Genomic DNA, 14,143 nt, shown 5'->3' on the forward strand with positions numbered 1-14,143 from the left:
CCGAAGTCAGAGACCCATTCTCTAAACTTCCGATATCTATGAGTAGAAACAGATATAATAGACTTCATCTCTTAAACAGGAGAATCATCCATTGTATTGGATCTATGTAATGATTAAATTCTTTTGAAACTTATTCAAATTTTTGGTGTGTAAATAAAGTGTACGGAAATGGTATTTTCGAACAATGATTTAATTTCCTCATAATTTTTTCCCCTAAGAGATCATTATTAAATTACTTTCGTGTTATATAATTTTTCGACCAATGAGGAAAAGAGTTTTCTCATTAATGCATGTGTAAACCATACAAATACGAGGACACTGCTATTGTTTGCAATCGCTTTAAAACTCTCGGCAATTTTTTTTTTTTGTGTTGCTTCTGAAAATATGCATATTTTGTTCTGGAACATGAAGAGAGTGTACCCTGCAACGTGTGTGTTACTTCTTTTCATTTCTTGTGGAGACGGCAGTGAATTGAAGGCAGAAGACATGTATAACTGCTATTTCAAGCTCTTATGCCCATTAAGTAAAGTTCATTTAATTATGTCAATTTTTTTTTAAATGCGAATTTTTTCCGATTATTTAGCTAAAAAATGTTGATATCTTTAGAATTTTGAAATATGCACTTCTTTCTTTAAACAAAGGCAATTTTAAGAATACGGATTGAGCATGCATGAATCGTATTGTTTTAAATCGCAGTAAACACTTCTCAGGTTTTATCATAGGAGGCTGTGTAATATATTTTGATATGAGTAGTATAGGATAGAATCGTGGGATTTTAGTGGCTGAAGAGCCATATTTGACTATACTGCGTCAATCGTATGGTTTAAATATAAAAAGAAATTTTATGTAAAATTCTGTAAAATCAGAAGCTGATTAATAAAAAAGCAAAGCCATGTCTCATAACATTGTAAAGAAGGTGCTAAAAATGATAACAAATTCAAACGTTAAATACAATGATAAAATACCAATTGCTTTTAGAAATTTAAAGAGTTTTTGTGGAAACGTTCGCCCACGAACATTTGCGTGTCCAATGCTGACGTATTAAAATATTAAAGGATGATGATTAAAATCAGGACACTCAATTAAAAGATGAAGAACCGTTAAAATCATCTCGAGTAGAAAGGAGCTTGATTGCCAAATAAAAAGGTGTTTATGAGTAAAACGAGTGTGATCAATGCAGAGTCTAGACAATTTTGATATGATTAGCACTGGTCTCTAAATATTGTTTTACAACTAATAAATGAATTAAAGAACAGCATATTGTGGCTTTGAGTTATGGAACATAGGATAATTCCGTATTGGCAGATAAAGGATTTTCTTTTTTTTTTACGGTACAGAAATGGCAATTTTGTCGACAGGTAAGCAGATCATAGATAAAAACAATTTAACATAATTTATTTTGCTATAAATTGTTATATTTATTTGAACATTGAACATCATCAATACTTCGTCTAATTCCACGAGCAATTTTTCAATAAATTTGGAAAATGTTTTTTCTGGAATATTTGTTGTGGGGTTATTATGTGTGTTTGTTCTTATTCAAAGTAGAATTCCGAAGCTTTACGTATTATAAAATTTTATTTCTATAAATAAGTTGTTTTGTTCAGAGATTACTTTAAGATAGATATATTATAAAAATATGAAGAATTAAAAAAAAAAAGATGTTGTTCAGTTTTTGAATAGAAACGGTTGTCCTTATTATAAACGTAGGAACTTTAATATCTGTATTTTATATCAAATGTTACTAATATGCATAAATATATTGAGGTTAAAGAACTTTTGTATATCTTTTAACTAAAATTTTGGATAAAAATTTTTTTGTATATCTTTAACTAAAAATTTGGATTTGGAAACACTTTACATCACATCCTTTGTATTTAATTTTACCTTAATTTTGTTTTCTATAAATATTTTTAGCAAGGAGGAGTTGAGTCTATGAAGTTCATGAATGGCCTTGAAGTAGCTAAACATAACCATTTTCAGTCAGTCATTGGCTCAGTTGAATCAAAAGATCATGTAAAAATAGCCCACGACTTTAAGGGACTACCGCCAACTTCCACAGTGCCTAGTAGACAACTTGAATCCATTGCTTCGTGGAGTTTGCGCCACACTCGAATACGACCATCAGTTAATACGAAATTACCAGTCATCTAGATTCCAAATGATAAGGTCACGAACCCAGGAGAAACTGTGCAGCTGATGTCGTGCTGTTAGTAAAAGTACTAGATTTGGATTGCCATAGTCCATTAAAGTCATATTTTGCCGAACTCTAATAACGGACACTTGCATCGTACGTCCCACTTTGATTCTTACAGTTATTTCTTGAAGAGTTTCTTGTCTGTTAACATTGACAAATCTACTCCCATCGATCACTAAGTGCAGGATACCACTCTGTTGTCTATGGTGGGAGGCTATGCCTGAAATTAAGTATTTTCGTCACACTCTTGAAACGGTGGATTTCGGCATGTTGAATTCCCAAAGGATTTCTGAAATGGAATGTTTGATGCATCTAGCTCCAACTGCCATTTCAAGATGAAAGGCTGTTTATTCCCGTCGTGAAGCTATAATCATCACATGCATCGAATACAAATGAAAGTCCTCCCTATGCATTGCCTATTTACACAGTTTGTACACGATAATACTATTATTTGTATTTGTGCATATTGCTGTTTCAAGACTTTTGTCCCCTCAGTGCATGTGGACTAATAACAACTTTTTGAAATTGCAAAATATTTGAAGTATAACCTTACCAGCTGATGGCGTAACTTTGAATTTATAGGATGAGGTATACGAAGATTTTTCTGCTTTAATGAAACCCGTTTGGATTCGGATTTGGTAGTAATACCTACGTTTCATCATCATTATTATTTTGTTAAACCCATTCCGTATTTTCATTAAGCTACTAGAGAAGAATTTGAGGACAGATCCGTTCGAATCTTTTTGTGTTCCTTTGTATGTTCAAGTAATGTTTAGTCACATCATGAGTATTACGTTGACATTTGAAGCTACATCATGAATTCTTTTTTATTCAAGGATTAAGAGGGATACTGATGAACACTTTTGGAAATTAAAATGGTTATACATTATCTTATGCGCTACATCCTATTTGAGATAAACGTTATGTGTGGATGCTCGTCGATCAACTCAGCTAACTAGACTGTTGATTTTGTCTCAGTCAAAATGGAACCTCTGTTTCGTTCTTTGCCGCAAATTTTGAAACTATCATTAGAAAATATCTCGATATGGTTCTGCACAGTATTACGTAATAAACACGTATCTCCATAGAATGAAAGTATTTCTTTCTTAATATTTGCTTACATTATATTCTTTTACCCAGAAAATTAAATACCTGCAATGTTCCCCTCTGTCATACAGTTATTGCTCACCATTGCAATTTTGAAATTACTGTAGGCATGTATTTGATTGCTATAAAATCAATATGAAATGAACATAATAATACTAGTTATTGATACCAAATATAAATCTTCTTTGAATGCTTCATATTTAATCAATTAACTGTTTTTGATGAGTATATTCGTCATGGAAAAAGCATTTATAATATCATATTTATAATAATGTATATTTATAATACTGTATTCAATGACAAATATCAATTATTATATAAATATTTATATAATAATTGTACAATTATGTATATATATATATGTTTATAACAATTTAGATATGCATTTTCCGAAGATGTCGAAATTGTTAACTGGTGAAGATATATCATATTAATGGCTTTCACATGTTATTCAAATAATTAGTTGAACAATAAAACTTGTTTTACTATTTTTGTTTAGATAATATTGAAGAATTTCAAAAACTAGGGGACATGTGTGGAGACGAGGTAATACCTTTTTTTTTTCTTGAATTTTTCCAAAATTCAATTGTTTTTCGATTATAACTCATTCTTAACGAATGATAATTATTTCAAATCAAAAATGAAAGGAAATGCATCTGAATTTCAATAGAGTAACACAGGCTTTTACTTTTACTGCTTTTCTTTTACTCCTAGTTCGCTTAGAGTAACTACGGTGTAGGTGTTTATTATCCCAAGTATTTATCCCAAGTACTGTAAAGCTGAGATTGCTATAGGAAAAAAAACTGTAAAAAACTTTAAGTAAATTTAATGATTATTGTATAACTATTTTAGACTTCAAATGCTTTGTAAAGTGAATAGATAATAATATGATCTGTGGAATTAAAAGATTTTGATCGTGATTTCAAAAACTTCTGATTGTTGATGGCAATCACTTTTTAAAGAGATTCAATCAAAGGCATTAGATAAAGTAATAAAATGGACAGGTATTAAACACAGCTAAATAGCAGATGATTAACGAATAACTGAAAGATACTACACAGATGTAAAAATAACCAACAAACGAACACTTAGTCAAAAATTTTATATCTCTCGATAATCCACGGAAGATATCTGCTCCAAATCCATTAATCCTTCAATAGCCATTTAAAATAAAAAAACTTGTCACAACGTTTCCCCGCTGATATGATCCAATACAAATATGAATCGAAAGATTTCTTACCCACATTTTAAAACCGCAAATAGAAAGGATAATTCTATTGTTGCGAATCAAGTTGTGGTAAAACACATGGGAAATGAAGGAAAAATTAAAAGAAAGGTTATCGCTCTTTTCTCTATTTTCATAAACTAAATCTGCTTTTATCAATTTTATTATTTGTACTTGTGCCATTTTTACATTTTTACAAAAGACATACTACAAGTTAATAGATATAACTTGAATTTTCTTTTATGACTTTGACTTAGAATGAATAAATTATATAAAAATAGAATTTTAATATTAAAAATAAAAAAAATATAAGTAATTAAATACATTTCCCATTGCATAAAATTTGATTAATTTGAAAATTTACATTTATTTTTAAGAAAAAAAATATTTTATTTTTTATAAATCAATAATTAATCGGTTCATTATATAAAATCATAAAAGAACAACATTGTTTAGAATTTTATATGATCTTAATATATGTAAACAGTGATAGAGATTTTTTCTATGAAAATTATTTTGTAAAGAAACGTAAAAATCTAAATTTTCAGAATTATTTAATTTATATTTAAATGAATCAAGAAGAACCAGCTTTGCATTTTGTCTCCTTTATAAATATGTCTATATAATAATAAGATGTTTGTCTAATTCCGATTACTTAATTATATAAACTTGTTATTTAGTCTGTTATTTTGCTAAAGAATACATATAAAATTCAGATATTGCATATATTTAAAACATTTATAGGTCGAAGGCTAGAAATGTAACAATTTATACGATATTATTAGAAAAATAACCTCTAGTTTTTATTAAATAAAAAATGTCCAAGAATGAATGGGCGTATTTTAAAACTTGAAAAAAAGTAGCTAGGAACACTGGATTGTTCTTTATCGTGTGTTATTAACACGCTAAAGTTTTATTTCAAATTTTTTAATTCGTGAAATACGATGGATGGTTTAGCCACGGATTTCACTGATGATTATATGAAAAAATTTCTACAAGTTAACAAGCCAACCAATCCTATTCAACTACATTTGTAGCAGAGTTTCCCAACTGTTATTTCATCTACAGCTCCGGAAATATTTTCTAATGCACGATATTATGTCAAATACTACTTACTTTCTGAAGCCACGTTACATCGCATTAAGATTCTTTAACTATAATGCTTTGTAGTTCTATTGTATTAAAAATGGTTTCAAAAATTGCAGAAACAGCTTCCAATTTTCTGTGCACTTAATTTTGAAATACATACTATAGTTGTTAAATACTCTACATTTTGTGGATAACTTATTAATAGCTAGAAAAAATAATAAAAGCTCTTTATGTCTCTACTTCTTTTCTAACATCTAACAATATGTACATATAAGGACCACATTTATTCCTTAAATGATCAGATAGAAAGTTTTGTTTTTATCAAATTACACTGCCGATCATAAAAAACTTCGCAACCTTAAAAAAATGCATTTGTCACAATATAATTAGTACTACAATACTCAGCAAATATTTAAAAGTTTAAAAACATAAACAAGGAGAAATTACGTAAAATGATGTAATATAAGTGTTGAAATTCATATTTTAATAAGTATAAAAATAATCCATAAATATATAGTCATAAATTAGGATTTTGTCATTCTGTTGTGGTAATTGGATATTTTCCTGCCAAATTTAAAAATATGTTAAAGACAAAAATAATTTTAATTCAATAATATTTCATTATTTCATAATATTTGATAAATAGTTTTATGTATAGCTAATAAAATCAAAATATTTTAATTAATGAGAGGTATGTTAACATTTACCTGAGCATTGACTCAATCATTCTGATTTGACTTGTAATGAATGAGCTATTTAATTAGAAGTATTCACTTTTTAATTATTTATGCATGTAATTTTTAAAGTCAGTTATTTTCTGCAACAATTGAATCATCAATACAATCACTAATACTATTTGAGACGTCAAGGAATATAATATATATAATTTTAATTTTACCAAATAATTGAATTGAACGAATTATAACCCAACCCATTCGTCATATCCAGTTAATAAGTTAATAATTATTCTAAATATGTACGAAATTAAAATATTTTAATTATTATTTGAAGTATGAAAATTTAAAAAAACTCAGTTAATTTATCTTATGAAGTTTACATAAAATCATTTAGCAATATTAACTTACTGAATAGAAAAATAGCAGTTTACTTTTATAATAAAGACAAATCAGTAGTTTCATATATCTCAGAGAGAGGGAGATTAAGAGGGGGCATTATTACAATTTATCAAGAACTTTAATATATATTTCAGGCTTGGGAAACTGGATGGTTATAATTAAAGTTCAACTTTGAAAGCGTCATAGAAAGAAAACTACAGGACCAAATGTTTTTTTTTAACTTGGCAATAGTTTAAAGGAGTTCATAGAAATTTTTTTTCTGTTGAAAAAAGTTCAAAGACTCACCACCAGGGGGAAATGTCGCTGTATGCAGCATTGCTAAGCAAAATAGGACATGAAGACACCGGTTTAAAATGTTTTTAATTATTTCTGAAACGTGTTACAAAGCATTCAATGTGTGTTATCTCAAAAACAGTGTTTGTGGCGATAATCTGAACAATTTGGCGGAACTGAAAGATGCGATACATCGACATGTGCGCAACACTCCTCCTAATATGCTAAGAGCTGCTGTTGAGAATGCAGTAATGCGATTTAACTTGCTTTCAGAAAATGGTGGATGCCACATTGAACATGCTTTGTAACACGTTCCAGAAACGATTAAACGCATTTTAACCTGATGTCTTCATGTCCTATTTTGCTAACCCCCCGGGGGACACCTCGAAATGAGGATGAGATGCTTCCTGCATGGCAGTTGGATCTCGCCACCCTGGAGGGTATAATAATAGGTCGGGGATCTCACTCCTTCCATCTATGACGGGATGTACTTCCTTCGGGGAAGGTTGTACCGTGGCCGGTGACGGCCCTTAGGACTCAACCACAGTTCCCCCCAATGTTGTTGTTGCGGCGGTTGTTGTTGCGGAGATGGCTGACTCTCCTATTTTGTTTAATAATATTACATTTCACCCCTGGTGGCGACTTTTTGAACTTTTTTTTTGCGGAAAAGTAATTCCCATGAATTTCTTTAAACTCTTGCCAAGTTTGATAACATTGGTCCAGTAGTTTTCCTTTTAAGGCCTATTCAAAGTGGAACTTTAATTATAACCACCCTGTATATATAAGAAAGAGTGTCTGTTCATGCTATCCATTCTCAAAATTTCTAATTCATAGTTTTGTAAGTCATGCCCCTTGTCTTTCTGTTCCAACTGGTCTCCCAGGATATTTCTGCTTTCCATACACTAGCAACGCATATTCAACATATTTTTAATATCGCTTCTATTGTAAATGCTGGTTTTACAATAGAATAAAATATTTTATTTATTTCCTTGTCTTATAGTTTAATTTTTAATCCTACTTTTTTTACCATTAGTATATTTTTCAAACATATCATAAGCCTTCTTTTGCTTTTTTAAAGATTTTTTAAAATTCATTCTCACTATTTTCTTTCTTCTTTTTTTTCCTTTTCTAAATTATTTTTTAAGTAGTAGTAGCTCAGTACATATGAATTGAATACTGAGGTTTACAAACTGTGTCAATTTTGTAATGCGGAATAAATGAATACTTATTTGAGAAAATGGATACCCATGATACTGGAAATGGATATTTCTCATAATCAGTTTTTTTAAGTTCTAGCCTTCAAATGAGTTTTGGATTCAGAAAATTGAGTATTCTTCAATAAAATTTTTATACTATTTAAAAATAATTGAATTGCAATGAAATATTTGGTGAAATCCTGGAAGAGAAGTGCATTTTAGCTTAAATTGATTTAACTCCTTCCCTGAAACAGCTAAATATTTTAAGAAATAGCTATTTTTATTAAAAATAACGGTCATGTTTTTTGCATTAATTAGGTCATATAATAAGTATATATAATTTCTTCCATGTATATTTGAAAGATCATAGTAAAAGGCTGGGAATGGATTAAAACAGTTACCGGCGTAGAAGGTCCAGAGAATACTATAGAAAACTGGATTAGATACCGAAGTATTGTCTGCGAATTTTCAGAAGAAAAAAACGTAAGATTATTGATTTTCTTCATATATGTTAGCATTTTTAAAAATACATGAATCATTTTTACTTAATGTTAGAATTTTAATCTATTTTTCTGTTTTTATTATATTTATATTTGGCACATTTGTATTAATAATAACCAGCTGGTGTGATCTCCCAAAACTTTAACGCATACAATCTAATAAATCTGTCATGTCAGAGAACGCCTTACATGGCATTGGCGTACAATAGTTACGAAATATTTACTTTTGGCGTGACTTTAGCACTTTTACTGAATCTATCATGTTACCCTTGGTGAATTATGTGGTAATTATTCTCTGGAATGTAATTAAAAGTATATGAAAATAAAATTTGTGTTACAGATATGTTTTTCACAACCGATTGAAAGCCAAAATTTGACACAAAACTGTACTTGTAGTAACAAAATTCAGTACCAAATTTGATATATTTAATTCACTGCGTTTTTGAATTATCGCTTTTATATGCGTTTGAAAATACTGACCGACAGATAATCAACACCTTGATGGATTTGGCTCAAAATTTGAGTGTCTACAGAACAGATGTGAAATCTAAGTACCGAATTTTATCTATCTAGCTCTTTTCCTTTTGTAATTATCGTGTTAACTCGAATAGCTGAACAGACGAACTTCCCTTAAAGAGATTTCACTCAAAATTTGACAAAAATCTGCAAATTTGGTGTAAAAATTGTGCACCAAATTTCAACCATCTAGTTCACAATGTTTTTAAGTTATCTTTGTCACGCATAGAAAAACGGTCAGACAGACGAGCATTTTTTAAAAATGTGTTTTTTTGAACTCAGAGTGGTCTAAAACGTAGAGATTCTTCAAAATCTAGAGTTCGAATTTTTTGTCGATTACCGTACTTTCTCTATTCTGTGTAAACAGAAAGTAAAAATTGCACAAGGATTTTTAGAGAAGATTAGCTTTTCATAGTAATCACAATACGGTTTCGAATTTTGTGTTAAACAAGTCAGGTTAAAGATAGTTTAACAATATATAAAGTGCTACTATTAACTGGTAATTTTTCTGAGAGCCCCGCGAGAAAATCAATCACCAATTAAAGAAGAATGGATAAAAGGGAATGTAGAGAGGGATTCGGCAGAGAGAAGGGAGATAAATGTTCTGATATTATTTACATGTTTTTATGTAATGTTATTGTGAATGCATTAGTTAATAAATTATCGTGGGATTAACATTGTCGTTCCAATCCGATCACATGTTTATGAATAAAAAACGCGATAAGTAAAAGACCCCTCTTACTATTGGTGGCAGAGGTTCGATCAAGGAAAAAGTAGGTCTTATTGAAGAAAAAGTAATTGATTTTGTTTTGGTAATCGATGGTTACCGGAATTATATTCTTTATGGTCAACTCCTGAAATAAGTACTCCTGGTAATCGGTGGATATCGATATTTATTTTCCTAGGATAATTTCTTGAAGGATACAAAGTTTGTTTTGGGAGATCATCAGTCATTGGCATTCATTCCAGATGTTCTGGGGTCATCATTTTCTTTGAAGTTTTAATGGATATCTGTTTTTCTCGTCATCGATTTAACATCTTTCAGTATAAATCTTTGTATATTTACAAAAAAAAAAAAAACTGAAAGATTTTTTTGTAATGGCTGCTATAGCATCTTTAACCCTTTCTAGGGCCCTAGTATGCTTCCCACCAAATTTATCAATCTTTGTATGAAATTATGTACGTTGGCATAAGTTCTGACAAATTTTTTTAGAAAGACAGAAACTTAGATGCTTCAGTTCTTTATCTCACACAAAATGACGTGTCTTGATTTGTCACTTAATTATTAATTAACCAAATTAATTAATTAATCAAATTAAATTTATTTAATAAGCTAAATGAATCCCTTTTCTTATTCTTATTACAAGCTTAAAAATATTTTAACATAATATGACTAGAAAAAAATGGCCCTTTAAAGGGTTAACCAAAACCGGAAGTCTCCAAGCAAAGGAAACGATTCATATTCTGTTTTTTGATGTGTGCTTGCTGAGAATGTTTAATAAGTCTTTTTAAAAAACTTATTTCCATGAAAGGAAATTATTGAATGATTTGATGATTCATGCCAAGCTTTTAAGATGTTTTCATTTGTAAGGAGAATGTGCTAAAAACATAAATCATTTTTACTTCCTAAAGAAAACGAACGTATATTGGCATACACGTATTGATTATTTTCTTTCTTTTCCTTTCTACATGCTAAAGTTTTATTTATTTATTTATTTTTTAATGTAAGTTTAAAGTGTTATCAGTAAGATATGCTCATTTAAAAAGCACACATCTAACATTCTTTTGTATTTGTAATCATTGTTCAGAATAGGATTATTTATTGTTTTGAAAGTTGCTGATATTTTTTCTTTTAAGAGTTTTAATTGTATTGTTAAAATGTATTTCTTAGTCGTAATGTCTATGTAAACCAGATATATTATTGCTGTATTTTTAATAATATCTATATCACAAGGAACTTCTTTAAAGATTTAATCTGTGTAATATTAGAATTGATTCCTGATCCTTTTAATATTAGAGTTTGTTCTTAAAAAATACCGCTTCCAATTACAAATACAAAAAAGATCATTTCAATTCGATTAACAAAGGACTTGGACGACTCAACTATTTCTGACATGTCTACAGTCATTTTATATATTTTAATGACTGTCGATAAAATCTACGACAAAGGGTTGACAAAAGAGTTATTAGATTTGAAGGAACAGAAACGAAAGTAAGAAATGAAAAGTAAGCTAAAACTGGATTATTAGTCGCAACGGAAAAGCAAAGAATTACCGTTTGAAAAACTTCGTATCGAATGGGAATGATCTAATAAAAATTATGGTAATCCAGAATAGTGATCAAATTCTGCGTGTAAAATCATTGGATGAAATTGCTAGATTGATTAGATTATAAACAGCTAAAGTAAGCATCAAATCTAAAAGCTGGGATTATTACTTTTTAAGATTAGAAAAAGCCTTTATTAGTGAAGAAATTAAACTAAAAGTATTATTATTTTATTAGAGATAACGTGTCTAATTTATTAATGAATTTATCTGATTGATTTATTTAGAATTGAAAAATTAAGAATCCTTGAAATAATTAACCGTTACCGAAACTTTACTTGGAAAATCTTAGAAAAATTAAGCGTAGTTCTAATGAGATCTTTTCTTGATTTGCGTCTAGACTTAAATCGATGAGTAATAGGAATGCTGCATATAAACTTCTTGTTTTTTAGATTATATGATAATAACATTGATTAATTCGACATTAATTATTCATAAATCTGTGAAAAAATCCGAATAGAAATATTGTGTGACAATTGAAACAAAGTTTGATACAAGAAAAGGGAAAAGGAACAAATTTAAATTATTGTAGTTATACTTATGAAATTTATATTATAATAAAAACATTTTTTTTCAGATAATAGTATGACATTTCTTTCTAATGAACTTATGTATTTATTTCAGAGAAAACAATTTAATGAATTTTTCCAACTGGGTGGCGAATACTGGTTGGTAAGTCACTTACATTATTAAGTCAGTTATTTATGAAAGTTTTTCTATTGCCCTGAATTTTTTTTAATTCTAGAAACTGTGCTACTAGTATTTATTTATTTTAAGATAAATACTAGTAGCTCAAGATTTCATCAGTTATTTAAGAAAGTTTTTCTATTGCCCTGATTTTTTTTTATTCTAGAAACTGTGCTACTAGTATCTATTCATTTTAAGATAATCTTATAGATCTTTTGTATTTTCTTCTCATGTCTCCTAATCCAATAATAAAAAATCTTTTTCCAACTTTTCTCTTTAAAATTAATGATAGAAGGATTATAAATTACTCCAGATTGATATTATATAGTTATGATGGTTTAGATGCGAGTTTCCATGAAAATGTATTAATTTTTATTAAAAAAAACTAGCTGGTATTCCAAAGTGCACCAATGTGAACTATGAATATCGTTTTCATTCAGAATGGTTAATTAATAAATTAATTCGAAAAATTGGTTGTATTGGTTAATAATCTTTCCAAAACATGATTATGCATTTATATAAATTACAGGACTATATCGCATTTCATACGATCGCTTCAACTTTAACAAGATGAAAAGGTCTACAAAATTCGTTCCGAATAATTTCCTTTATTAACTATATATACTTATTTATAGATCCCTTATCTCAGCATTTTCATTTATTAGGTGCTGATAGATTAGGTTGACTGCAAAATGGAAATAATTATTCGACTACATAAGTATTATTGGTTTGAAAAAATTTTGCTGATTCGATTATGTGATGTATAGAGTTTAAAATGGATTGATTTTACTTGATTGATATGAATTTCAAATGAAAATTGATACTTGTGTTGACACAACTTCGCATTTCGGTATTCTACACTTGAACAGCTATGTCCTTAGAGTATTTGAGACATCAGATTGTCCAACTTTTATAGATTCACATTTTATATATGCAATTTCTTTTGTTATATTAATATTTATGAATGAAATGGAAACGCTTATTTTTTTTGTTCCTTATAAAATTCTAAACTACTGAAAATAATTAAAAAAATTATTCTTATATATACTATGGTGCAAGGATGAGAAAATTTTAAATTAAATTTAAATGATAATAATTTAATACTTAATTTCTTAATAAATAAAATCATGTTTAAGTTAAGCATCCGTAGCACTGTACAAACAAGCAATGTAATTATGGCGAAGATTTGTTTAATGAAACGAATGTAAAATAGTCAAAATATGGAAAAGTGGGATACTTAAATTAGAATCTTATATTTTATAGTATTATTGCAAGAACATAATGAAAAAATTGTTCCTTTATTTTAAAATTTTGAGGTTCCCTGTTACATTTTTGGACATTTAACAGTCAACAGACGGTTATATGTCCTGTTATATGTTTATATGCTCTGTTCAAACCGGCTGCTTTCCGATTCCATGTTGTAAACACGTATTCAAGTTACTTTTCACAACAATTAATTAAAATTATAATGATAATTTAATAAACATGTACAAAAATGCTAAAACTAACGATATTTACTTAACCAGAGCGCGCTTAAAATGCAATGTATGCATAGTCAGTTGCTGACTTGTTAAATTTAATCTTTGTTATAAAAATTTGTTATTTTTATATTTTAATGAAGATTTCAAGGCAATTAATTAAATAGTTAATTTTTCATAATAACAAGGCTGAAAATAATTTCATCCGAAGTAGCATTGAATATATCAGTTAATACTTTCACAATAATATGGTGATATATTCATCATTGAAGAACACTTACTCTATTAGCATTTATAACATTTACCTTGCTTTCTTTAATACAGAAGTTTGTGGATTGGGAATAAGTTACTAGAAGGGCCGAGGTAAAACTTTGAATGCATAATTATCTTTCCACAATTTGCAAAAATCAGATGTGGTTAATAAGATATCCACATATTTTCTTCTTATAATATTAAAATGTTTGGAAATCTTTGG

At 28.7% G+C, this 14,143-nt stretch overlaps 2 protein-coding genes across 4 annotated transcripts in view; one reads left to right on the plus strand and one right to left on the minus strand.

Moving 5' to 3' along the window:
- The window catches only part of LOC129956611 (uncharacterized), a 136,438-nt gene that overhangs the window by 119,876 nt on the left and 2,419 nt on the right, over window positions 1–14,143 (plus strand). For 2 of the 3 annotated variants that reach the window (XM_056068557.1, XM_056068552.1), the window contains 3 exons: window positions 3,804–3,850; window positions 8,527–8,646; window positions 12,128–12,175. In XM_056068557.1, the coding sequence (XP_055924532.1) occupies window positions 3,836–3,850; window positions 8,527–8,646; window positions 12,128–12,175 (183 nt within the window). In that variant the 5' untranslated portion in view covers window positions 3,804–3,835. Of the gene's footprint in view, window positions 1–392; window positions 524–3,803; window positions 3,851–8,526; window positions 8,647–12,127; window positions 12,176–14,143 lie in introns of those variants that run through there. The other variant, XM_056068545.1, reaches the window with a different exon arrangement.
- LOC129956571 (uncharacterized) overlaps window positions 1–14,143 on the minus strand; it is a 78,821-nt gene that overhangs the window by 33,418 nt on the left and 31,260 nt on the right. The gene's annotated exons all lie outside the window — the stretch shown is intronic.

The sequence above is a fragment of the Argiope bruennichi genome, chromosome 2, assembly GCF_947563725.1.
Source record: "Argiope bruennichi chromosome 2, qqArgBrue1.1, whole genome shotgun sequence".
Lineage (NCBI taxonomy): Eukaryota > Metazoa > Arthropoda > Arachnida > Araneae > Araneidae > Argiope > Argiope bruennichi.